General features: G+C 43.6%; 1 protein-coding gene across 1 annotated transcript in view; it reads left to right on the forward strand.

Moving 5' to 3' along the window:
• The window catches only part of LOC138970754 (uncharacterized), an 85,193-nt gene that overhangs the window by 22,517 nt on the left and 34,754 nt on the right, over positions 1 to 27,922 (forward strand). Inside the window, exons 3-11 of the mRNA XM_070343251.1 lie at positions 5,360 to 5,417; positions 8,821 to 8,901; positions 15,605 to 15,670; positions 17,523 to 17,595; positions 18,397 to 18,472; positions 19,013 to 19,113; positions 19,722 to 19,837; positions 22,610 to 24,083; positions 25,154 to 25,535. Of these exons, the coding sequence (XP_070199352.1) occupies positions 5,360 to 5,417; positions 8,821 to 8,901; positions 15,605 to 15,670; positions 17,523 to 17,595; positions 18,397 to 18,472; positions 19,013 to 19,113; positions 19,722 to 19,837; positions 22,610 to 24,083; positions 25,154 to 25,535 (2,427 nt within the window). The remainder of the gene's footprint in view (positions 1 to 5,359; positions 5,418 to 8,820; positions 8,902 to 15,604; positions 15,671 to 17,522; positions 17,596 to 18,396; positions 18,473 to 19,012; positions 19,114 to 19,721; positions 19,838 to 22,609; positions 24,084 to 25,153; positions 25,536 to 27,922) is intronic.

A 27,922-nucleotide genomic window follows, 5' to 3' on the forward strand; every position in this document is an offset into this window, starting at 1 on the left:
GATGAAATATAGCCAGCAATGCTGTTTTACGTAAACCATTCTGCTTATATTGCACGCACACAACTTCAAAGTGTACTGAAAGCAGCTGTTGCATGTACAAACAGATCAGTGGCTGATAACTGCGGAGAATTGTGTCAGAAGTATAATAGCGATAATGGAATATTCAATCGAACTTCCTCGTTTTCAGTCTCCCCCTGTGTTTATTTCCCTCACCCCCCTCCCCCCTTTTTAAATTTATTTATTTTCGTTTTTAGCCCCTTCGTTTGGTGGATAAGAGCTGTTGTAACTTGTATTGCTGACTACATTCGAGCATCAGGCGTACAGTGGCCCCCCCCTTTGATTTTTTTAGACATACTTTGAAATAATACCCTCCGGATCCTTTCTAAGCCCCTGTTTTCTCAGATTTTTGTGTTCACAACCTCTGTAACTTTATCCCCACTTTAAGACTCCCTCCTTTTTAAGACCCGATTTTCTCAGATTTGTTTGAGGTCTTAAAAGGGGGTTTCCACTGTAGTCAGTGCCGTGTGACCTGTGAAGATTTACTGCCAGCACTTAAGTTATAGCCACATCCTCCAGCAAAAATCAGGCGTACAGAGATTGTTCTGGCGGAAACTACAATGCCTCCCCTCCCCTCCCTCTCTCTCCCTCTCTCTCTCCATCTCTCTCTCTCTCACTCCCTCTCTCCCCCTCCCCCTCTCTCTCTCTACCTCTCTCTCTCTCTGTCTCCCTCTCTTTCTCCCTCCCTCTCTCCCTCACTCCCTCTCTCCCCCTCCTCCTCTCTCTCTCAGAGACTATAGAGTATACAGTCTGTATACTCTATAGTCTCTGTCTCTCTCTCTCTACCTCTCTCTCTGTCTCTCTCTCTCTCTCTCTCCCCCCTCTCTCTTTTTTTCTCCCTCTCTCTCTCTCTCCCTCCGTCCCTCTCTCTCCCCCTCCCTCTCTCTCTCTCCCTCTCTCCCTCTCTCCCTCTCTCTCCCTCACTCCCTCTCTCCCCCTCCCCCCTCTCCCTCTCTCTCTCTCTACCTCTGTCTCTTTCTCCCTCTCTCTCTCTCTCCCCTCTCTCTTTTTCTCTCCCTCTCTCTCTCCCTCCCTCCCTCTCTCTCTCTCTCCCCCTCCCTCTCTCTCTCCCTCTCTCTCCCCCTCTCTCTCTTTTTCTCTCTTCTCTCTCTCTCTCCCTCTCTCTCTCCCTCTCTCTTTCTCTCTCTCCCCACCTCTCTCTCTCTCTCCCCCTCACTCTCTCTCTCCCTCTCTCTCTCTCTCTCTCTCTCTCTCTCTCTCTCTCTCTCGGGCGATTAGAAACCACTTGACCCTCCCTCCCTGTCTCTTGTTTTGAGGGTAACAGGGAGTGGGAGGGACAGTGTACTTGACTTTGCCTCTGAAGCCCGACATTGGAGATTGGAGATTGTTGGAGAGGGTGGCTTTATGGGGGTGAGATTAGTAGGCGCTGGCTTGTGTACCTGGTTATTTCGGGGAATGGGTAATCGTGTGTGTCTTTGGGGTAGGGGGGGGGGGGGGTGAAAGGGAGGAATGTGAAGCGTTTGTTGACGATTGAACTTTGCTTTTGTGTGAAAAAGAATCCACCATTAAACAGACAACTGCACACAATGTTTTGAACACGCCTACGCGTGTCCAAGATTGACAGTGAATATGCAAACACACTTTCTGTCTCTCTCTACCAGCAGATTGACGGGGGGGGGGGGGGGGGGGGTGTTAAATGTTAACGAGAAGTTTTATAATCAAAACACATATGAGCAAAGAAGCTGATTTGCTTTGGCACTGTTTTCATTGCTGACTGCAGTACCTTTTTTCAAACTGTCAGTTAACATGTGTGAGGTTGTTTCTTTAGGACTTTTAACCACGGTCACACTGAAACTAATAATAAATTGGCTGAGAGAGAGAGAGAGAGAGAGAGAGAGAGAGAGAGAGAGAGAGAGAGAGAGAGAGAGAGAGAGAGAGAGAGAGAGAGAGAGAGAGAGATTTGACACACAATCAATTATGTGAGCGGTTTTCTATTGCGTCATTGGAGTAAGCCTGTGTTTGCTTTGATCTTCACAGGTGAAAAGCGAAGATACCGCTCTGTTTTTATACCCCTCTGACACTCGAAGATACTGCTCTGTTTTTATACCCCTCTGACACTCGAAGATACCGCTCTGTTTTTATACCCCTCTGACACTCGAAGATACCGCTCTGTTTTTATACCCCTCTGACACTCGAAGATACCGCTCTGTTTTTATACCCCTCTGACACTCGAAGATACCGCTCTGTTTTTATACCCCTCTGACACTCGAGTTCTTTGAAGGCACACTGTTCTGAGTGAAGAGGATTAGAGTGTGGTTTGGGTACATGCCTTCGCAGTTAAAGGCTGACATAGTCATATTTAATTAGTTTAATTACTTCCTGGGCTTTTCCCATCGTTGCGGGGATGTATAAATTAAGCTTCCTGCAAAGTTTTAGGTTTGAAGTCCTTACCAATTACGAGAAATAATTAATTCTTTATTGCATTGTTTAGCAACAGTTCTCCAGGACTTGGGCTATTTTTAGACCGTTGACGTCACTTCGTGACGTTTTCTAAACCAAAGATGGCGTTTGAGACTGTTCTGTTTACATTCGACACTATCAACACCACTTTGCAATACTGAAATAATTTTTTCTGTGTTCGAAAGCAACAGCCAATCGTTATTACATCCCCTTAGGTACAGTTTTATAACATTATTGGCACATGTAAACAATATGAATTAATTAATGAACGCTACGAATATGGCAGCCTTTAAAGATACCCTCATTTTTTCGTTTAAACCGTCTTGTTTAATGATCATAATGATCTGGCCTGGCTGGGTACTTTTACATGGAATAAGAGCACCCCTTCACTTGCACACAATCATACTTTTACCAAATAATTATCATGTAGAGCCTGGCTACTTTTGGTGCAAAGCTGGCATTTTTGGGGGGCTAAATATTAATTTCACAGTTTGACAGAGGTGTCATTAATTTATATACATTTTTGTTAATATACAGTACAGTGGAACCCCCCTTTTAAGACCCCCTAATTCATGACTCCCTCCCTTTTAAGACTGTTGCATGCAACTGAGGTCAAAAAAAAAGAAGAAAAAAAAAGACTGTTTTCTCAGACTTTCTTTTCATAACCTCTGTAAATTTACCTCCATTTGTAAGACTCCCTCCATTTTAAGACCTGATTTTCTCAGATTTTTAGAGGTCTTATAAGGGGGTTCTACTGTATCAATATCAATCAATCAATATGAGGATTATATCGCGCGTATTCCGTGGGTACAGTTCTAAGCGCAGGGATTTTTTTAATTTTTTATTTATTTTATTTATTGATTTTGTTTAGGCAATTTATATCGCGCACATATTCAAGGCGCAGGGATTTATTTATGCCGTGTGAGATGGAATTTTTTTACACAATACATCACGCATTCACATCGGCCAGCAGATCGCAGCCATTTCGGCGCATATCCTACTTTTCACGGCCTATTATTCCAAGTCAGACGGGTATTTTGGTGGACATTTTTATCTATGCCTATACAATTTTGCCAGGAAAGACTCTTTTGTCAATCGTAGGATCTTTAACGTGCACACCCCAATGTAGTGTACACGACCGGGAAGGGACCTCGGTTTTTCGTCTCATCCGAAAGACTAGCACTTGAACCCACCACTTAGGTTAGGAAAAGGGGGAGAAAATTGCTAACGCCCTGACCCAGGGTCGAACTCGCAACCTCTCGATTCCGAGCGCAAGTGCGTTACCACTCGGCCACCCAGTCGTTACCACTCGGCCACCCTGTCGTTACCACTCGGCCACCCAGTCGTTACCACTCGGCCACCCAGTCGTTACCACTCGCCCACCCAGTCGTTACCACTCGGCCACCCAGTCGTTACCACTCGGCCACCCAGTCGTTACCACTCGGCCACCCAGTCGTTACCACTCGGCCACCCAGTCGTTACCACTCGGCCACCCAGTCGTTACCACTCGGCCACCCTGTCTGTACAGGAAGCAGCCGGGTTGTGGATTTTTGGCTTGTGCTGTACTTTCAGTTGAATGATGCTCTTGTCTCCTATTAAAAAAAATTTTTTTTTTTTTAAATAACCCAGGGCAGGTCTGTGACGGCGAACATAATGTTTGCTTACACGAAAAATAATGTACCTTTAATTTTTGAAAGAAGCTTGAAGAATGACTGCAAGATTTTCAATGACTGCAGGACTGAATACTGCAGAACTCCCTTTTAAAACTCCCCAATGTAAGACTCCTTCTGGGCGGGGATGTTGCTCAGTCAGGGCGGGGATGTAGCTCAGTCAGGGCGGGGATGTAGCTCAGTCAGGGCGGGGATGTAGCTCAGTCAGGGCGGGGATGTAGCTCAGTCGGTAGCGCGCTGGATTTGTATCCAGTTGGCCGCTGTCAGCGTGAGTTCGTCCCCACGTTCGGCGAGAGATTTATTTCTCAGAGTCAACTTTGTGTGCAGACTCTCCTCGGTGTCCGAACACCCCCGTGTGTACACGCAAGCACAAGACCAAGTGCGCACGAAAAATATCCTGTAATCCATGTCAGAGTTCGGTGGGTTATAGAAACACGAAAATACCCAGCATGCTTCCTCCGAAAGCGGCGTATGGCTGCCTAAATGGCGGGGTAAAAAACGGTCATACACGTAAAATTCCACTCGTGCAAAAAAAACCACGAGTGTACGTGGGAGTTTCAGCCCACGAACGCAGAAGAAGAAGACTCCTTCTCTTTTTAAGACCGTGTTTTCTCAGACTTTTTGTCCATAACCTCTGTAAATTCACCTCCATTTTTTGAGGTCTTAGAGAATCAATCAATCAATCAATGACGCTTATATCGCGCATATTCCGTGGGTACAGTTCTAGGCGCTCTGCAGTGATGCCGTGTGAGATGAAATTTTATACGGCCAGTAGATTGCAGCCATTTCGGCGCATATTTACCTTTCACGGCCTATTATTCCAAGTCACACGGGTATAGGTAGACAATTATTAACTGGCAATTTTGCCAGGAAAGACCCTTTTGTCAATCGTGGGATCTTTAACGTGCACACCCAATGTAGTGTACACGGGGGGAGGGTTCGGACACCGAAGAGAGTCTGCACACAAAGTTGACTCTGAAATAAATTTCCGCCGAACCTGGGATCGAACTCACGCTGACAGTGGCCAACTGAATACAAATCCAGCGCGCTACCAACTGAGCTATATCCCCGCCCAAGGAGCGGGGGTTCCACCGTATGACCAAATAGTGTTGAGCATCTGCATCAGTACTGTGGATGTTGATGGTTGACCTTGTTTTGGTCCTAGGGCGTCGGCGCGAATGGTATTGTGTTGAGTTTACTTTGTGTTGCAGGTTTGCCCAATGGGTGGGAGCAGGACTTCACGCCAGAAGGGGTGACCTTCTTCATTGAGTGAGTATGGTAGATATTTTGAGTGTGTGTTTGGTGTGTTTGGTGTGTGTGTGAGTGTGTGTATATCTGTGTGTGCGTACGTCTGTTTGTGTTTGTGTGTGTGTGTGTGTGTGTGTGTGAGAGAGAGAGAGAGAGAGAGAGAGAGAGAGAGAGAGAGAGAGAGAGAGAGAGAGAGAGAGAGAGAGAGAGATCTCAGCCACAAATGCTATTATTGCTGGCAATCTTTTTTTCTACGTGCGTGACTTTGTGTTCATAATAACTTCCGCTGGCTGTGTGATTGTGTGTGTGTGTATGTGTATGTGTTTGTATGTTTGGTGTGTGCCTGTCTCTAGTTCAATATGTCCGTGCCCACAGCGGGAGTGGGGAGGAGGGGGGTAGGAGTGCGGCGGCACCGTTTTACAATTTGTAACCAGAGAGAGAGAGAGCGAGGGGGAGAGAGAGGAGGGGAGAGGGAGAGAGAGAGAGGGGGGGGGAGGGAGAGAGGAAGAGAGAAAGGGAGGGAGAGAGTGTGCGTGCGTGCGCACAGTGTGTGTGTGTGCAGCTCCATCTGTCCGAGGGGAGCGGGGGACCTTACTGTAAGCCTGAGGCTTAGACTCGAAGATAGCAAATAGATCCTTGTGAAACCATCCATAACACTAACAGCGTACCACAGCTAAGAACAGTGCTCAGCACTCAAATACATGTGTGAGTACATCAACATGTAGGCCTACACTTCAGGTAAAAACGGTCATACACGTAAAAGCTGTGGGAGTTTCAGCCCATGAACGAACAAGCAAACAAACACACTTACACAACAGCTCAGTGCATCTACATGTACCTGAGGCTCAGACACTCTAAGTAAACGTATAGACCCACGTTTTCTGCAACCTCTGTAACCCTAAATATTGACTTGACTTGACTTACAATGTTCTGGGGAAGGACAGCAGCAGAGTAAAACCACCAAGGGGAAGAGGAAGCAGAGAGGGGTTGGTTAAGATGACCTACATTTGAGTACCTGGGAGATTAATCTTCACAGTGTCACCTGTCCTGTTCAAAAGAGACCCACTGGGATGGCCTGGGGGCAGTGTGTGGCAGTGTTTGCGGGAATGGAGGGGAGGGGAAGGAGGGGGGGTAATTGGTTTGGGATGTGAGGCAGGTGCTTATTTTGTTGGGTAGGAGAGAGGAGGAGGGGGATGGTGTGACATGGTTGTCCATCCAAGTTCAAGGATGTTTTTATCTCAGGTAAAAGAATGGACACATTTTTTGTGATAAACAGGAAAAGGTACACGACTGTCCAGGACTGTCTACATAGGAAGTAGGATACTGTGCCTTTAACTACATCTTCCACTGGAAGTGGTTTTACCGCACACCGAGCAGTTAGGAATGTGACACATGAGGAAAATAAGTGGGAGGGGGAGAATGTGACTTGGGGGGTTGAATTTAAAGCTGCTGATACCCTAGCTGTTGAGAACTAGGTGCCTTCATTTCCTGTGGAAACCAGCATATTATGTAGATCCTTTTGGAGATGATATTGATAAGCTACATTGCACTATACGAAAATAGGAGCACAGGCATATGAATACAAAATGGAGTTTGTTAGTGCACCCCTAGAGGCTGTGAACAGATTTACCGCATTTGTCCTATCCAACGAGGTGCTTTCGTTTGATCATGTGACACTAGTATTTATTGACAATTTATATGATTATACTTTTATTACAACAGTATGAGGGGGGGGGGGGTGATGGTCTAAAAAGTGGCTTTACACTGTAGTCTGTAATGTAATTTTTTACCACTAACATTAATTATCAATCAAAATTGTACTGGGAGAAAATTTGACTTTAAGAAGTAAGTGATCCAGAACACTTGCTGCAGTAAGAGTCATTAGTCAAGTGTCCCTCGGGCAAATGGAGAATGAGGTAAGCCTTTTAAGCCAATTAAGGTCACAGACCTCATTTAGTATTCATGTAATACAACGCAGACCACTGGATGCAAAGTTAGGAATGGGATGGGGGGGGGGGGGGGCTCTGTGTGTGTCCATGTGCGTGTGTCTTTGTGTGTGTGTGTGTGTGAGAGAGAGAGAGAAAGAGAGAGAAAGAGAGAGAGAGAGGGAGAGAGGAAAAGAGAGGAGGAAGATAAAAAAAAACTTGATAAAGACAGAGAGAGAAAGAGACAGAGAGAGAGTGAGAGAGTCATCTCTGGCCACCTACAATACTAGTAAACTATTGCTTGCAATCTTCATTCTGCATGGGTGACTTTGTGTTCAAAATAACTCCCTCTGGCTGTGTGATTGTCAGATGGTATCATGACACTGTGTGAGATCTACTCTGAGTGTTCCCCAGCAAAACAACCCCCCTGGCAGACACTGCATAGTCTTATTGTTCTGCCTCCCAGGCATATATGGTCTGTTTGGCTTATTGCCAGTGAAATGTCAGTTGTATAACTTTTCAATGTTTGCGCTGCTTATAGTCATCAGCAGTTGTATGTTAATTGATGCTGCATTATCAACAGCTCACACTAATTGTGTTATTTGAAGCGTTAGGGTGTTGAGTATATACTGTGAGCACTTTGGACTGTGAAACTTGTACCAGATATGATGCAAGATAACAGGTATTTATCGCTTGTGTAGGTAATAATTAAATGTTATCAAGTGATCTTGTTATAATATGTGAAAAATGCATGTGCAGGAATTCAGCAGTTTGCAAAAGAAAGAATTCTTTATCATCATTTTGCCAGCTCTTTAACAAACAAACAAAAAGTGAAAATTGGATGATGGGCAGATTAGAGATACTTTCAAATATAGTTGTGTTTCATGAAATCAAAGTCAAAGTCAAGTCAAACAGTTTATTTACCAAATGCAAAGCACAGGATTTTGTTATGGTGTATGCATAAAACTTCACACTCCTTCCACACGCATATATCATAATAAATATGTACAGATAAAGTGTTCAATTTCACTGGGCCTATTTACGTGTGTATACCAACCAGACAGTTCAAAACGGACTGGTTGTTCTTTTAGCACCAATTTGACAGGAGTAATCACAGGTTGCATGGATAAAGATAAATGAATTCCCTAAAATCATATCTAAAAATATAATCATCAATATAATAAATCCGAGTACATGCTGACACAGTTATTCAAAGGACACAACCCTTATATCTATTAAGATATTTCATAATAGTTGTTCTTTAACAAAAAGTCATGAACTGTAAATCTCACATTTGTTATGTTTGCATAGATATTACAGGTAAGCGCGGGTCTTTGTGATGTTATGTATTGATTTCTCTCTCCTGACTGCATATTTTATTGAAATCTTGATGGAAAGAAAAGTTTCCGAAACATGATATTTCAATCCTCTCTGCAAGATATAACTCTCTTCATATTTTTTTTAATTTAATTTTTCTTTTCATTTGTTTGTTTTTTCAGTCACAAAAACCAACAGACAACTTTCAGTCACCCTGTGACGGGCCGGCCAGTGTCCGAGGAGAACCCTCCTCTCCCTCCCAGGTAGGTGAAAATAAGAATGCAGAAATGCCCCTACTTTTAAGGCACACCCTTTCTCACGAATTTCCTCTTTTGTGACCCTTCATGACTAAACTGTTCAACGGTGGTAAGGAGACTGAATAAAATTAATGTCCATGTGTCATGCAAACCATAGAACTTCTGCCTTAAATACTCACCCACTCCAGAATGTATTAATTCACAATGGCTGTCAGAATATTACTCACAGATAACAATTAATGTTCAAGTAATGTTTCTGACTTATGTCGGGTGAATTTTCTCTTTTGAGACCCTTCACGATGAGACTGACGTACCTCCACTGTAAAACCGGACGCTTTCTTCATAGTGTCGCTACATTGACCTTGGTGGGCATTTACAGAAACTGGCAATTATAATCCTCAGAATACACCAGATTGCACCATTTTGCATCCTTTTTTTCAAAACATTTCCCCCCTAGCATTCTAGGCGTTTCGCGCCGTCGGCTCGGCGCAAAGCGCCGAGACGCTCATTCCTCCCTATTTTTATCTGGGAAAAGTTGGCAGCTATGCCATTAGGCCAACAAACAAAAAAAGGTCTGTTTACGGTAACATAGGGTGAAACAAGAGGCGAAGCCTTCAAGGCTCACGTAAGAAATAGACAAACAGTAACACAAACTCAATCACTCCGTCACACATACACACCCACACACACAGTAAGCTTAGGTGACACTGTGCAAGAAAGAGAGACACTAGATCTAGATCTGTCTGTGTCTGCATGTAGCCTACTTAGAGGGACACGACTGCCAAATAGTCTCGGCCCGCTCAAAATAACAATGACCGAGACCACACACACCACGCGAGAGAGAAAGACTACAGGGAGGCATGCCGTCATGATGCATTAATTGACGTCAAACACTTTTGACCGTGACGTAATCTTATGCGAGCTTTATCCATAGTCTTGGATAACCACTCACACATAGACTCGGAAATGTTAAAGTTTCTACCACAGACATACACACACACGCACACACGCACACACGCACAAACGCACGCACAGACAGACAAAGTTACGATCGCATAGGCTACACTTACGTGAGCCAAAAATAGGGTCGGTAGGTCGGCTTTTTTTTCTCTTTTTTTTCTCCCCTCTCTATGATGTTTCACAGTTCATTTCTTCTCAATCCCTGTTTTTGCCCAACATAACTATAAACAGTACTTTGAGCTTACCTCCCTTCTGTCGTCTCCTGTTTGAGCGCAAACAGCTCTATTTTGGATGCGTTTTTTTTCTTTTTTCAGACGATACAAAAAAAAGATTAGGGTCGGGCCTAAAAACTAGGGTCGGTCGGGTTACCGTAAACAGACCTATTTTCTTTTTTGGCCTTACAAGACTCTGTCTCTTTTCAGAGCTACATAAATTTCTCAGATTTTAGATCTTAAAGGCACATGACTCCTTCTCGTGAAAACAGTTGAACTTACTTAAACCCCCCGCGGGTTAGGGGGAAGAATTCACCCGATGCTCCCCAGTAAGAGGCGACTAGCGGATTCTGTTTCTCCTTTTACCCTTGTTAAGTGTTTCTTGTATAGAATATAGTCCATTTTTGTAAAGATTTTAGTCAAGCAGTATGTAAGAAATGTTAAGTCCTTTGTACTGGAAACTTGCATTCTCCGAGTAAGGTAATATATTGTACTACGTTGCAAGCCCCTGGAGCAAATTTTTTATTAGTGCTTTTGTGAACAAGAAACAATTGACAAGTGGCTCTATCCCATCTTCCCCCTTTCCCCGTCGCGATATAACCCTTCGTGGTTGAAAACGACGTTAAACACCAAATAAAGAAAGAAAGTTCAACTTACCGTCTCACATCTGGCCAGGCTGTTACATGGGATAAGATCATCTATCCGCTTGGTCACATATTATTATCAAAAATGATCTGCCTGGGTCAGGTCTCCGTATGCAGTGGGATTTTTTCCAATGAATTAATTTCTTAAAAAGCCACTGGTTGCTTTACAACATTTGTTTGTTTGTTTGTTTGCTTAACGCCCAGCCGACCACGAAGGGCCATATCAGGGCGGTGCTGCTTTGACATATAACGTGCGCCACACACAAGACAGAAGTCGCAGCACAGGCTTCATGTCTCACCCAGTCACATTATTCTGACACCGGACCAACCAGTCATAGCGCTAACCCCATAATGCCAGACGCCAGGCGGAGCAGCCACTAGATTGCCAATTTTAAAGTCTTAGGTATGACCCGGCCGGGGTTCGAACCCACGACCTCCCGATCACAGGGCGGACGCCTTACCACTAGGCCAACCGTGCCGGTCTTTACAACATTAAATCATCAAAACTTTCCTTTGGAACAGAGAGCATCTGCCGCCAGGCTGTTCATTGTTTGGTATGTGACCAAGTGGAGGGATGGTCTTATCCCATGGAAAAGCCGGGGCATATCTGAGATGATGAGTCAATCTTTTTTTGCGAGAAGGTCAGTGTGCCTCTGAGAAATGTAGGTCTAAAAAGAGACAGAATCTTATGTAATGCCAGCCAAGGTCAATTTATGGACACTATGAAGAAGGTGTCTGGGAAAACGAGGTTTTACAGTAGAGGGAGTCCTATCACGAAGGGTCTCAAAAGAGGAAATTCACCTGTCATAAGTAACAGAATCATTGCTTGAAACATTAATTGTTATCCGTGAGTAATATTCTGACAGCCATTGTGAATACATTCTGGAGTTGGTGCAGTATGTAAGGCAGAAGTTGTATGGTTTGCATGACTCATGGACATTCATTTTATTCTGGCTGGTGATGACTGCTCAGTATGAGGGAGAATTCAGTACAGGCTGATGCAGGTATTTGTAAAGGTTTATTATGGATATTTGTGGTTTACTGAAACTGAAGGCTGCTGAATTACCAAACAAAAGGCTGATTTTTGTCAGAGCAGTGGGTATAATCTGTTTAACTATCAGCTGAGTTTGCAGTTTGGATGTGTGCTAAGGATATTAATTCCACCAGTGTGATGTGATATACATGTATGTAGTGTGAAATGAGATAATGGTTACATCTTTCTTAGTCATTAGAAGGAGCTTGGTTACACATGTCTGTGCTGGGGGGAGGGGGGGGGGGGGGGGGAAGGGGGGTATATTTTTTCTCATAATTTGACTGAGGCGTTTACTTTTTGTTGCTCAGCTGAGTTTGCAGTTTTGTTGAGAGAAAGGAAATAATATCAAATTCCAGGCAGTCTGACGATAGTGTGAAATTACATCGCACTTTCACATTTCAGGCATTAGAGGTACAGCTTTGGTTTCATCTTGTCTCAGCTGATACCCCCCGCGGGTTATGGGGAGTCCCATATTGGTTGGGACGAGAAAGAATTTGCCCGATGCTCCCCAGCATGTCGTAAGAGGCGACAAACGGATTCTGTTTCTCCTTTTACCCTTGTTAAGTGTTTCATAGAATATAGTCAATTTTTGTAAAGATTTTAGTCAAGCAGTATGTAAGAAATGTTAAGTCCTTTGTACTGGAAACTTGCATTCTCCCAGTAAGCTAATATATTGTACTACGTTGCAAGCCCCTGGAGCAAATTTTTGATTAGTGCTTTTGTGAACAAGAAACAATTGACAAGTGGCTCTATCCCATCTCCCCCCTTCCCCCGTCGCGATATAACCTTCGTGGTTGAAAACGATGTTAAACACCAAATAAAGAAAGAAAGTCTCAGCTGATTTTGTGTGTGTGGTATTTGCTTTCTGAGATGTCAGTTTTTTTAGCCACTGAGGGGGGGGGGGGGGGGGGGGGGGAGGGGGCGATAATAGATGCTTAGATGGAGTTGGTCAGCTGATTATGTGTTTTTTGGGGTGCTTTCTGTGATGTAAATTATCTAGCAACTGAGGAAAATGGGGGGGTGGGGGGGGGGGGGGTTGGCTAATAGATGATTTGATGGGGGTCGGTGGGACTGGGGTAGCGGATATTATAAGATGTTTGATGGGTTGTTGACAGACCAGCTTTTTTGTCGGTCCGAGGGGGAGCATATCGTCTTTTGTTTCATATTTATTGACCAAGGCCGAAGGCCGCGGTCAATAAATATGAAACAAAAGTCGATATGCCCCCCGAGGACCGACAAAAAAGCTGGTCTGGCAACAAACCATCAAACATCGTTTTTGTCATCATTTTGGTGGTTCAACATTAAGTGAAAAATCAACACAGGGAGCCATGGTTTGAAACGCGAGTTCTGTTATTATAATGCATGTTCGGGGCCCCAGCACGTTGTTCAAAGCTGGCGTGCGAAAGCAACTTACTGTGTGTGATTTGAGTTTTAAATGTTGAGACAAGTATGTCAGGTTTGAGGATGCGAAGTTCTGTAGGTTCCGACTACAGAGTGGTGTGTGAAACCAACAGTAAGCGCCTTTGAAACGATAGTGCCCACATGTTGCATTCGAGCGATGGGATTGTCGTATTTCAAACGAGGTGATTTGCTTGCACAGTCAGCGTTGACCATCTCATAACAGATCTGTTATGTGGATTATCGTGCGACGTTCGAGTCGGGGGCAAGGAATCGCAGGAAGCAAAGATGAGTGTTTTTCCATTGTCACCTTTCTTTCCGGTTGTTGGTGCATATAATATTGTGCGGACAAAATGATGCGACGGCGAGTGTTTTTTGCTTCCAAGATTTTGTGGTGTGGGTATTGTTTTGCTCGTTTCATACCCACACCAAAACCTGAAACACACCCCACCCCACCCCCCCCCCTCCCTCACAATCAGTCCATGAACACAAACACTGACACACACAAATAAATGATCAAGTTACCCCCCCCCCAACCCTTCACTTGCACACCTGCAACGCAGACGATCATATTATTGATTAAATATTCATATAGGTCAGTGTTGGGTTTATTGTTCTTGCTTGTGTTATTGCAGAATCGGTTATCTCTTATTGCTACACGTGTCTCTTCATTACATTTCACCATCGCCCTACCACCCTGCCCCTCTCAGTATTCCACGACTCGGTTTTCAGTGGTAAATATTAGTAATCGAATATTGAAGCTACGTTGAGTCAAAGGTCACAGAAGATTTGCATCGTGCAGCACTGCACGAATTGGGTCAAAGGACACAAACGATTTGCGTCGTGCCGCGAAGGAAAGATAATCGCGATCTTGTTTCTCATTGCCTCTCTGTTTTTCATTAGACTTGTCATTCTGCTTGCTCGGCTTTGTCAGATGTCTTCATTTCTTGTTGCTATGTTCTTTGCTTTTTTTATTATTATTTTTTTATTTGCGCTTAGTTTATCGATATGTTTTATCTTCTCACAAAGTCATGGAGTGCGTGTATCATATGACTTTGTGAGAAGATAAAACATATCGATAGGTTTCATTTGTTTGCGATAAAGCATAAATGTATGACCTTTGATGAGGTAGTTTTGTTTTTTGTTTACATTTGCCAGTTCGCCAGTTCGTATTTGGAACTTGGCGAAGCAGTGTCGTCTGTTTAGGTCTGGGGAAACGCCAATGAAAAGAGCCGAAGAATCCTCGAGCGTTTCTATTGGGTTTGCTTTTGATTATCCATGTAATAGGGCTTCCTGCAACTATGGTAACCGGGGATTTATTCCCCGGGGAACATGAGATTTATTTCCCAGGTGCTTGTGAATGAAAACTCGTGAAAATGATGACAATGTATCATATCCTTTGTCTGTCATACCTTAGTGGTTACAGCACTAACAACTGTCGCGCATGTATCACGAAAAGACAGTCATTGTATCGTCTGTCACTCCGAGCTGTTCTGGTAGGATAACAAGTGTCTGGTTGCTTGTCAGCAGAAGACAGATGTTATGCCGGACTGTGACGTTGCTCTTTTGAGAGCTAGGGTTATTCTTAGTGCTCTTGTCATACTGTGGGTAATGTACATACATAGTCATTTACATGGGATTACATTGTGCCTTACACACATGAGAACCTAGTATGGAGGAATTAGTGTGAGAGTTTGAGCCTCTAAGTTTTCTCTCTCTGTATTTTCCATGCAGGTTTATGATGGCATTTAAGAATAAGTGTTCTCTGTACCTGTCTATCGTCTCAATCAATTTTTTTTGTCTGGTAGGTTGTGTGTCATGTGTGTATGTGTGTGTGTGTACAGTGTGTGCGTGCATGTGCGCGCGTGTGTGTGCAGAAAAGTGTTCTCAAAAAAGAGTGACTAGTTTTTACTTTTCATTCGATGAACTTGTCTGCAGTCAGCCTCCAGTCATTTTATAGATGGACAGACACTGGACAGACACTAAAAAGAATTCCACCATAATTCAACGAAAAATCATAAGTCATTAGCACAGGAACAGCACATTGTCTTTTCTAATTATGATAACACTTTTTTTATGTCGCTTGAATTCATAAGTTCACACTTGAATTCATTAGTTCATGCATCGTTTTCATCCGTTCATGTGAAGTATCATGTTCCCATGAATCAGCATTTTTCAAGCTGAGGTATCATTTTACAGGAAAAAATGTGGAGTAGATCTCGATCAGATCCACATTTCATCTTCTCAACTGTCGCCTGTATCATATGTCAAGGGTGGAGTGTTTTCTGTGTCATTGACATATAGAGCATGTCATTGCGTTTCAGTTTACTGGAACAAAATGTGGAGTAGATCTAGAGATTCTCATTTCATCTTCACAACTGTCACCTGTATCGCCTGTATCATTGTCAAGGGTGGAGTGTATTCTGGGGCATTGACATTGAGAACATGTCATTGCGTTTCAGCTCTCCTCCCCAGAGTCCAAATGATAGGTCAGAGCTAAACCCGGGGACAGCAAATGCTAAGCAAAGGTAAGCAAGAATGAAGGATTAATTTGAATGTGTGTTTTTTTTTAAATACTCTGATATGATACTGTTCATAATTGACTTTTTATCAGAGAAATGTGATGAATCTGTGTAACTTGCCTTTCAATTCTCCTAACCTTGAATTTGTTGGCTCGTGTCTTTATTAATATGCTATGCTAAGGCCAAACAAAAAAAAAATAGGTGTGGTTACGGTAACATAGCCAAAAAAAATAGGGTAGGAAGGTATATAGGCAATCACTTTCTTTTTTTTTACTTTTTTTTCTAATGTGTACAAATTAAACCTACTTGACAGGGAAATAAGTGTGCGACTCGGGCGATTTCGCTTTCATTGCGTTTTCTGCACTGGTTTTTTTTGGGTTTTTTGGACAAATGTAATAAAAAGTTATAGGGTCGGCCCCTAAAAATAGGGTAGGTCGGGTTACCGTAACCACACCTATTTATTTTTTAGGCCTAATGCTAAGCAAAGGTTAGTAAGAATGAAGAGTTTTGATGTGGGTTTTTTTCAAAATAATCTGAAATGATAACTCATTGATAATTGACATTTATCAGAGAGATGCTATGAATCTGTGCAACTCTGCCTAATTCAATTCTCCTTAACTTGAATTTGTTGGCACTGTCTTTATTTACAAACCTCTTCAAGTTACGTCCTTCCCATGAAAACAGTTGTGAAATTATTTTGTCAATAAAATCTCACAATGTACATGATGAAGCTATCTAGAGAGACTACACAGGACTGCAGTCCTTGACAGTTTGCTCATGTATGTATACTAGTGTGACAGGGAGACTACCGTCGCCCTTCACAGCAGGCTCTGCAGAATTGTTGGCCTTTGAGCGCAAGCTATTTATAGCTCGCCGGCTAGACACCTGTGGATTGTAGAGTTCTGTATTTGATGGGGTCTGGCGGCTGCTGTCTCCCTGTACGTACTTGGTTGCCTATGTGTCACCGTAACAGTTTTTATAGAGCTATGGAATTAGCGCTAAAATTCTCAATCCTGTTTGATTGGACTTCGCCTTCAAGGATGATTGTTGTGTTCCGACACTTGGTTACATTTATAAATGTGTAAATAACCAAAACAATAATTCTGTGAATAGGAGGGGAGGTGATCCTTGTCTGACAAAGCTTTGAAGTATGTTCTTCTCGGTGGATATGATTTCATAGCACAATGTATATGCTCTTCTCAGTGGATGGGTTTTTATGCTAGTACATCAATCTCTGTTAAGGCCAAAAAAAAAAAAAAATAGGTCTGTTTACGGTAACCCAACCGACCCTAGTTTTTTCACGCAACCCTAGACTTTTTTTTGGCATTTGGGGAAAAAAAAAAAAATCTTGTTTTTTTGGCAAAATAACGTAAAAATATGGTTTTTTGGAAAAAAAAAAGAAAAAAAATCCCGACCTACCGACCCTATTTTTTGGGCCTATGTTACCGTAAACAGACCTATTTTTTTTTTGTTGGCCTAATCTCTGTACATGGATCTTCTTGCAGGAGAGGGGGCAGGCTTGGAGTAGGGAGGGGAGGAGTAGCTGGGGGGGGGGGGGGGGGGAGTGTGAGGTCAGGTGAGGAGAGAGAGGGATGAATTGAGAGATCAAAGAAGAGAGATCATTGAAACCTTCAACATTTCATTCAGGCAGTGATTGCCTGTCAGACTGAGAGATGAATTAATACGCTACTGTAGCATCACATTCTTTCAGCCATCACAACCTATTAATGATAATTTCTGCAATCTGCAACACCTGGCCCCCTGTACAGGTAGACGTATGATATGTCAATCATGCCTTTCTGACATGTGAACGGCACATGACTGATGGAATGAACCCTTAGAGCTGTCTGTGTTTCAGAAGTATCAAGGCTCCCTCAGCCAAACGCAACCCCACTGCCCAGGTAGTGCGGCGAGGCTTTCTTTACCGACTGGTGAGTTTTGTGATTTATTGGAGATTTTTTTATCTCGTTTATTCCTTTAGCCTGATATTAATTGGGTGAAATGGACTTTACGCAGTCTACTTCATGAAGCTCTCTAACACAAAGATTTTGCACTGAATTTTGGGGAAAAAAGGGCTGCGAAAACTTCAGGCTTAATTAAGGACGGCCCTTTCATGTACCAATTGTCATTTTTGGGAGAGAAAGATTGTTTGTTGTTGTGTGGATGAAGACATTATTTTGGTTTTTGTTTGTCTAATTAGTGTTTGTCTAATTACTGTTTGTCTAATTACTGTTTGTCTAATTAGTGTTTGTCTAATTAGTGTTTGTCTAATTACTGTTTGTCTAATTAGTGTTTGTCTAATTACTGTTTGTCTAATTAGTGTTTGTCTAATTAGTGTTTGTCTAATTAGTGTTTGTCTAATTAGTGTTGTCTAATTAGTGTTTGTCTCATTAGTGTTTGTCTCATTAGTGTTTGTCTAATTACTGTTTGTCTAATTAGTGTTTGTCTAATTAGTGTTTGTCTAATTAGTGTTTGTCTAATTAGTGTTTGTCTAATTAGTGTTTGTCTAATTAGTGTTTGTCTAATTAGTGTTTGTCTAATTAGTGTTTGTCTGCGTACTTAAAAGACCGCTGGGTCGATATATCTGTGAACGTAACGTTTTGTTTTGTCAATAATTAAACATTCCAAGAACATACCTTTCTTGTTTTTGTATTTTAGTTTTTGTTTGATAGAAATTATAATACATGTATTGAATTTCTGAAGCTAACCACAACTTCAATTATTTTTCTCAGGAAAGTGGAGGCATTTCCAAGTCATGGAAGAGAAGGTGGTGTGTGCTTGCAGACTTTGCACTCTACATCTATAAAAGTGAGTCTGAGCAATCTTGGTTTCAAGCTCAGCTGTGCATTGGATTGTTTAAGGGATGGTGTCAGCTGGTCTTAATTGTATTCTCTGGCAAAGATTGTGTGTGTGTGTGTCTGTGTGATTGTGTGTGTGTGTGTGTGTGTGTGTGTGTATGTCACTGTGTGTGTGTGTGTGTGTGTGTGTCACTACTGTGTGTGTGTGTAGTCTGTGTGTCTGTGTGTGTGGTGTGGTTTGGTGTGTGTGTGTGTGTGTCACTCTGTGTGTGTGTGTGTGTGTAGTCTGTGTAGTCTGTGTGGTCTGTCGCGATATAACCTTGAACGGTTGAAAACGACGTTAAACACCAAATAAAGAAAGAAAGAAAGAAAGTCTGTGTGGTGTGTGGTGTGGTGACTGTGTGTGTGTGTATTCATGATGGATGGTTTGGTGCTATATGGTCAGAGGGAAGAAGAAAGGAGCACTTGTTAATGGCTTAGATGAAACCGCTGCCAAACTGTATACATTTTTGAGCGTGTTCATCTGTGAAATGTGTCTGGAATTGTGCAGATGATGATGAGAAGGCCAGCCTGGGGTCCGTCTTGCTGCCAAGCTACAGAATAAATCGCTGTACCGCTCAAGATCCAGTGCAGAAAGAGTTTGCTTTCAAGGTGAGTGTAACCGTGTGTGCAATAAGGGTGGAGCAGACCAGGGAACCCACACCATTTCGCTGTATTGTGTACGCTTGATTGTCTAGAATACGATCAGTACGGTCAGTGGAAAAAAATACGACGAGAAAAGTTCACAACTGCATCCCGAAGCCGATCCAGTATTTTGACACACCCGTTTTTCAGTTTTAGTCATTAATCATTGAAAGAAGCATTTGTTTTAAATGTGTTGGTAAACTTGATTAACTGTGCAACGGATGCGTTCGAAGCATGTTCGAATCAACGATGTTCGAACGCTGTGTACAGAACACTCTTTTTACATTTAGTCAAGTTTTGACTAAATGTAAAAACTGTAAATGTAAATACATGCAACAAAAAATGAGAATGAAAAACTTTGAACAAGTGCAGCTTATTTGGACACAAAGTGTACACACTATTAATTTATTAATTGTTTTAACTGTATATTGTTTGAAAAATGAAAGTTGCTTGTTTATTTCAATCATCTATCATCTCAGGTGCAAGGAGACTGATTCCAGAGAGCAGCTTTTACTTCCTATTTTCTCTGTTTAGAGGACTTCAACTTTGTCATTTGATGTTGTTTGTCATTGCAGGTTGAACACGAAAACACCAAGACCGTTTACTTCCACACTGATACTCAGACAGACCTGGACAGCTGGCTGGGAAATCTACAGATGGCTGCAACCATGCGAGGAAGCACAGGGTCAGGGTAAGTTACTCTTTACAGTAGAAAGTACTTTTTTAGACCTCCAAAAGTCTGAGAAAAGCTGGTCTAAAGAGAGAGGGAGTCTTAAAATCGAGGTATGTTTGGTAACGTTTTAAACGGAAAACCGTTAACAACAACAATATTAAAACTTAGGGTGCTAAAATCTTAAAAACTTACAGGTGTGTGTGTGTGGTCACAGAGGTCAGTGTATGCATCTTGTCCAGATCTTTACTTTTATTGTTCTGAACCTTTAGCCTGTTGACAAAATGGTGTTAGAGAAGACTGAGAATAATAATAATTGTCAGTAAGTACTGGTGTCACATGACTGATGTGAACCAGTTGATTGGCTAATGGCGATGCGCTAAAACTGTTAGCGCACTCTTGGAGTGCGCTAACTTTTCCACAGAGCGTATTCTTACGCCCTTTACCTAAGCAAGACTGTGCTCTCATCCTCAGAATTAATTACTGACATGTAGCTTATATTCTCCACAATACCAAATGACCATACATTCCCTACTTCTCAATTAAAGCAGAAGTGGTTTTTTTCTGACAGATTGCATGTGCCTGTGCCACAGTGCGGCTGCCACTGATCTAAAAATAGAAGCCGCTGGGTTTCATCTAATTCTCGCCGACTTGCATAGATTTTTCTCATCGTGTTAGTGGCATGTAGCTTATCATCCACATTACCAAATGATGAGTTAATATAAAATTCCCACCCGCTAGCAGAAAACACAAGTGTTATTCCGATAACGTACCAGCTAGACCAGTTTGGAAGACTGACTCGATCGACTCTGTCATACGTAGCCGCACTGACTACACTGAAATACGACTGCATCAGTTCAGTAAATGAATGGTTTCCGAATTATTATTTCAAGGCAAGAACAATCGTAATCGAAAACGTGTAGGGTTCAGAACGTTCTTACCATTATAAGACTTATTACCAGCGTGCCTCGTGCGTGCAGACTCAGTCAGTGCAGACTGCATGCAGTGGTTTGATTGCCCTAGCAGACGACATAAACCCCGCTCAGCAAATTAACATGTTGGGCAAATGTGAACGAAAAAACGATGGGGATATAATACGTGTAGGGTTCAGAGCATTCTTACCGTTCATATTTAGTATCAGACTCCCCGATGAATGAAGATACAACACGAAAATATGCCACATTTGTTTTGAAAATGTGCGAACCGTCGAGTCCCGCGGCTTCGAGTCAATTCAAGGGGAGTCACTCCGCACAGTCAATCCGTCGAAGCTCGACTGGAGGTTTCGAATCGCAAATAATGAAGAGCACAGCCCTTTCTCCGAGTTCAAATGAGGTCTCTCTGAAAGATCATCACTGTTCAGATTAACGCTACACTGGAATTTACCAACAGAAATTAAAATGCGTGTGACGAAAGCACGACACACTTGAGACACCCCACACAAAAGTAGATCTTTACTGTACACGACCTGACCACACAGTTATGCCTATTCAAATGCGCGTTGCAAAATGTGCGCTTGGAATCTTCTTTTTTCTATGGCGGTACTGACAATATCGTTATTGAAACAATCCCAGTGCACTAAGGGATTTATAGAGCAAATCTCGAAAATAATTATTGAACTCAGCGCTATGCGCTTCGTTCAATAATGAATTTTCTCGATTTGCTCTATAAATCCCTTAGTGCACTGGGATGTCTCAATAACTTAAATAATAATAATACGAGAATTTATAACGCGCACATATCTCACCACAAGGCGACTCAAGGCGCATTCATACACATTCTTTCGCATTAACAACTCATGCACACTCATATAATAATAATAATAATACGAATATTTGTAACGCGCACATGTCTCACCAACAGGCGACCCAAGGCGCACATACACTCATTCACACACACGGAGACTTAAAGTCATTAACACACACACACCATCAACCATTAAATATGTACAGTTATTCAGGGTGGGATGGGGGTGGGCAGTGTAGAATGCATGGATTATTTGGAAAAAAGGAATGTATTGAGTGCAGATTTGAATGATTCGAGGGACTGTTGTTGACGGAGGGGGAGAGGTTAAGTGTGTTCAATTGGCTAGGTGCTTGGAAAGACAAGAGGCGAAGCCTTCAAGGCTCACGTAAGAAATCGACAAACAGTAACACAAACTCAATCACTCCGTCACACATACACACACACACACACACCCACAGTAAGCATAGTGAAACTGTGCAAGAAAGCGAGACACTAGATCTGCCATCTAGTCTCGGCCCGCTCACAATAACAATGACCGAGACTTTCAGTAATTCCTTCGCGTGACGTCTAACCCTCTTACGTCATAATGTGACGTCTTCAAATGTTAAAGTTTCTATCACACACGTCAAACACTTTTGACCGAGACGTAATCTTCTTATGCGAGCTTTATCCATAGACTCGGAAATGTTAAAGTTTCTATCACACACACACACACACACACACACACACGCACGCACGCACGCACAGACAGACAAAAGTTAGCATCGCATAGGCTACACTTACATGAGCCAAAAATGAGCGTTGACCTGCTGTTTTGAGTTTTGAATACGCAAATTCTAACATTTTAATGTTGTCTGTCATTGGTCTTGATATTTATATATACATTTCTGTATTGTCATTGTTGAATTTAATGAATTAATGTTAAAGTGGCATTGTTCCCAAATACATTTTCCATTTAACTGTTGAGTTATGTTTTGTTTTTAGAAACTTATATAGCATATTGAACTCAGAACAACATCATCTTTTTATACAATTCCTTCTTGTTCTCAGGTTTTACCGGGAGGCCAACAACAACAACATCAAACCAGGCATGGGGCAGAGGTCACCACCGTATGCCGACCAGCGGAGAGATAATCCAGAAACTTCCAACCGCTCTCCTCAAGGCCCCGACCCAGAGTTCCATCCGCAGTGGAAGAACCCTCAACCCAACCACCACACCCTCCCAGGGAGAGGGGCAGTACCACCTCAGGGAGGTCAGCCCACCTGGAGGTCAGTGCCTGACCTTGACAGGGACGGCCGTGACCCCAGCCGTGACCCTAGCCACGACCCGAGAGTTCTGCATCGACAGGGGGAATACGATCCTCAAGGAAGCATGCGGAGCTTACCTCGAGAAGTGAACCAAATCCAGGGCTTTCCGTCTCCCAACCTGCGCCAGGATTTGCGGAAATTACCCCAGTACCAGTCGTTTGACCCTCGCTTGGTTCAGCCGGGGCGGCCAAGTGACCTTGACCCCAGGGGGAGCGTGCGCAGCTTGCAGGCCGACCCGAGGAAAGTCCCGCAGGAGTTCGTTCCCCTGGCGCAGTCAGGAGGACGTGACAGGGGCTTCCAGCCCTATCAGCGACCCACCGACCCTCAGCAAAGGTCGTCCATGGTCAGCGACCCCGGCAGGCGAGGGGGTCAGGGTCAAGGATCTACACAGCAGTCGCCGCAGGATTTGCACTCGTCTCAGGGCAGCTTTCAGGGTTCATACCGACCCCAGGAAGCTGCCAGGAACGGAGGCTACATGCCTAGCCACGGCCGATCTAACAACGATGTCAGCCCCCATGACACAAACAGGAACAGTTGGCGAGGAAGCAAATCAGGACCCCAAGAATTCGAACCCCACCGCAAAGGTGACTCTCCCAGAGGTTACCCGGATTCGAACAAGGGCTATCCGGATCCGGGTGGAAACTACCCAGATCCCAACAGAGGCCATGTTGATTCTGGCAGAGTTTACCCAGACAGATCGCCGCAGTACCCTCATGGGGGGAACCCAGGAGAGAGATTTTCCTCGGGGTCCAACCCCCGCCTGAGCACTTCCCGCGACCCCCGAGCGTCCTACGCCAGCTCTCGTCACAGCATGGCCAGTCAGGGTTACGTCGGTGACAGGGAGAGAGACAACCAGGGCTCCAAGCAAAACCTCTACCCGCCGTACCACACCAGTCGTAACAGCCTCGCCCGCCCCGAACCCTCCTCCGTTCACCCCCCTCCCCACCTCCCATCCCCACACAACGCTCACGCCCACACCTACATGAATGTGCCGGAGATGCGCAGCGCTGCGCAGCAGTACGTGACTTCTCCCGGGCCAGAGAGGCCCCCTTACCCTGCAGCAGTGCGTGACCAGATTGTGCGAGATTTGGCAGATACAAGGAGTCCTGCTACTGCGGAGAAGCTGATTGCTGCGCACGAGTTGAACAAAGAAAGAATGCAGCAGTCGGCCTTTTTCCAGTATCCCACACCTCCGCGCGACGGCACTGCCAGTCGGGTAAGCACAATAAGAAAATAAAAGAATGAAAAGAGAAGAAGAAGAAGAAAACAGAAGAAAAGGAGTCCAGAGCTATTTTTTGGTGTTTTTGTTTTTGTGAATTATGTTATCAGGCTGAAATAGTGTTTATTTACAGGTAAATTGAACCATTGTCTTGAGTTGTATATCAAATAATTCATGCTGGACTGTACAAAACGTTTACAAAAGTTCCTTATTCTAGGTTTTTAAGAAATGCATGCTTTTTCTTTTGTCAGCACAGCTGAGAAGAGAACATGAAAAACAGATTGATGAAATTTGACTGGAAAATGACTTTTTTTCTGTGTTCACTTGGACATATATTCAGACCTATTTCAAATACAGAGATGACTAAATTGCTAATTAGATGACTGATTTGCTAATTGCTGCTTTTAAATTTTAATCAGTTGTCAGCTGGTACATTGAGTGTACTGCCATTCCATACGCATAATTAGCATAGGTAATGTAAACGGATTTGACACAGTTATGCTGAGCTGCTGGCAACAGGTGTTCAAAACCCATCCCAATTTTCTCTCATTCCTTTTATGCTGTAAAGGAAGGGCTATATAAATGTACTACTGCTACTATTATTTTATTTTAATTTTTTTTTTCCATCCCTAAAACTTTTTGTTTGTTTGTTTGCTTAACGCCCAGCCGACCACGAAGGGCCATATCAGGGCGTTGCTGCTTTGACATATAACGTGCGCCACACACAAGACAGAAGTCGCAGCACAGGCTTCATGTCTCACCCAGTCACATTATTTTGACACCGGACCAACCAGTCCTAGCACTAACCCCATAATGCCAGACGCCAGGCGGAGCAGCCACTAGATTGCCAATTTTAAAGTCTTTGGTATGACCCGGCCGGGGTTCGAACTCACGACCTCCCGATCACGGGGCGGACGTCTTGCCACTAGGCCAACCGTGCCGGTATCCCTAAAACTATGGTATTCTATATGTCCAGTCCTTGAAAGGTGAAACTGTCATTTGCCTGTAGGACATGAATATGCTTTATCATCATCATATTATTATTATAATTATTATTGTTATTTCAGCTTGACGAGTCTCGCACCAGTGACCCAGCCAAGCGTCTGTCGCAGTACAGCGACCGCAACTCTCTGGCCAGCAACTCAGCCATGCGGAACAACGATCCTGTCAACACCTCCAACAGATCGCAGCGAGGATCTTCCAACGATTACTCAGACGGTGGTCGCAGACAGGATTCTGGTTCGGGGAGATTCAGTGATTCTTTTGAACGTCGTTCAGCGGACGAGCGCAGATCAGAGAATGCTGGGATGGGAGCTCCGAACCCTGGAGGGGTTCCGATGAGGGAGGAGGATGTTCCGGCAGAAATGAGGTTTGGCGGAGATCCGGAGGCGAAGACGCTACGTCAAGCGTACGAACGAGTGCAATCGTTCCGTCAGAGTTCTGTCGCAGGTAGGTTGACGTCTGGGTTTGGTTTGTCAGTTTGTCCGTCTGTTTGTTTGTGGTATTTAATTATGTACTTGTTTCTCTTGGGCCAGCTTCATTGTATGAAACAAGTATTATCCATCACCTGTCTGTCTGCTGTAAGTTCTGTAATATCCTTCAAACAAAATAGAAGAATATTGTCTATTAACTGTCTGGGTAAGTTAGGGCCGCAAACGAAAGTCTTCTTCTTCTTGAGTAAACAGGCTAATATCCGGTGATATTCTTCAACCTGACTTATTTTCTATCTAGATCTTCCCTCCTCCCTACTATGATACAAAATTAATTGGATTTACTTCTTTCTCTTCCTCCCCTCTCCCTCCCTCTCCCCTTCTCCACTCCCATCCCCACTCTTCGCTGCTCCCTCTTATTTCTTTTTCTGTGTTCCTCTCTCAACCTGAACTCCCCTCCTAGCTGGTTGAAATTATCAAAAATACTAACAGGGCATATTGTACATCCACCAAATACCCTTCTCTGTAATGCTGCTATTTGAAAACATCCAATGAAATATGACTGTTGGCTTTACTTTTTCTTGAAAAAGGTTTCTATCTTGCATTCTACTGTATATCAAGTAGCAGTCTACTCTCTTGGTATAACTATTGGCTAGGTATTTGTGATTGGACCTATCTGGTGCATCGTGCAAACGCAGAAGAAGAAAAAGACCTTATTTTGTTCAGTTTTTCTGTTCACAAGGTCTGTAAATTTATCTCAATTTTAGGACTCACTCCCTTTTATTTTTTTATTTTTTATTTTGTAGGTCTTAAAAGGGGGGTTCCACAATAAAATGCTTACATTTTTCTTGCTGCTCAAATTTCAAACACTGTATTACTTCAAATGGTATGCATGATTGTATTTCATCCCCCGGGTTTGCTATAATTTAACCTAATTCACAGATGGTTTCAACAAACAGCAACCTTCAGCAGACTTAGCGCACAGGGATTTCACAAGTTTGGGTGAAGGACACTTTTTAGTCAGTTTCCGAAAAGTCGGAAGCCACCCGACAGGGGACAGTTCATCCGAGTCTGAAGCCGCTTCTAGAAACGATCTGAACTTCTTTGAATACTCCACAAACAGTCAAATCTCCATGGGCAATTTCTTGAGCAGTCAGTTTTCATCGTTACGGCACTCTGCTCAGACGCAGGGTGCTGCAGTGAAGCCGCAGTTTGCAGCCAACAGTGGAAGGGGAAACCCTCTAAGTGGTTATGGGAAGGACGATTTGGAGGCGTCGCACAACACAACCCTCTCGCCCAGCGGTTCGTATCACCACATCAACCGTGACCCTGACCAGTTGTATAGGCGAGGGTCAGCGTTCCGACCCCCATCTTCCAACTCGGGGAGCGTTCAAGGGAACAGACTGTACCACTCGTTGCCCCGATCTTACAAGTTCAAATCCATCCTGCGCGTTCAGAAAGGGAGCTACGTAGATGGGAACGACAGGTCAGGAAATCAGAGTCATAGGAGCGTCGCGGTTGGTGACGCTTTGGACGGTTCCACTGGGGACTGGGAATGGTATGAGGCAAATTATCTCAGCCCTACCCACCCGGGAAGAAACATTACTGTCGATGCTAGGCCAGAGCGGCATAAGCAACCGAGAAGTGTGTCAAATTTAGGACTCGGTCAGAAGCAGAAAATCCCGAAACACAACTCAGCCAATGAAGAACTGCTGCAGGAACTGCGAGCAAAGTTTGCGCCTGTGAAACCAGCGAGAACTAATTGCTTCCTGTTGACAACTATGGAGGGTCTTGTTTTAACGACAGCTCAGGGAAGTACAATACCCATGGACGACTCAAGAATCGAAGAGCCGTTTCTGCAGTCGTGGCCGAGACAGGAACTAACAACCGCCAGACAACTGGACGTTCCTACACCTACCAGTCTCAGTTCACATCCGTTTTTCGTTCCGGAGGATCATCCTGTATTCCCCCTTCCCCATCGTGACGGTACTGCGTCAGATGGAGAGGATTTGACGCCTAGAAATCGGATGGACAAAGAACTGAGAGAAGACTTGGACGATGGGGTGTATGCAAAACTGAAAGGTTAGCTGAGGTCGTGGGGCTGCTCTGTACTGTAGCCTGATGCAGACTTGAATCCTTTCCCTCTTCTCCGTTCTCTGCTGGCACTGTTGGTACTCTGCTCTGCTCACTGGGAGCTGTCACCAAGCATTACTCATGTAGAGAGATAGGATGGGAGAAACATAGTTCTTCTTTTTAATATTTGAAAAATTTGATTAAATTTAAAAGTAAGACTTTTTTTAAGAATTAGAACAGTGCTAATTATGTGTTTACTCACTTTTACCTCTGGTAAACTTATTGCAGTTGCTTATTTCTGATCAGAACTTGGTTTAGGCGAGCAGGCTAGAT

Source organism: Littorina saxatilis, linkage group LG7, assembly GCF_037325665.1.
Source record: "Littorina saxatilis isolate snail1 linkage group LG7, US_GU_Lsax_2.0, whole genome shotgun sequence".
Lineage (NCBI taxonomy): Eukaryota > Metazoa > Mollusca > Gastropoda > Littorinimorpha > Littorinidae > Littorina > Littorina saxatilis.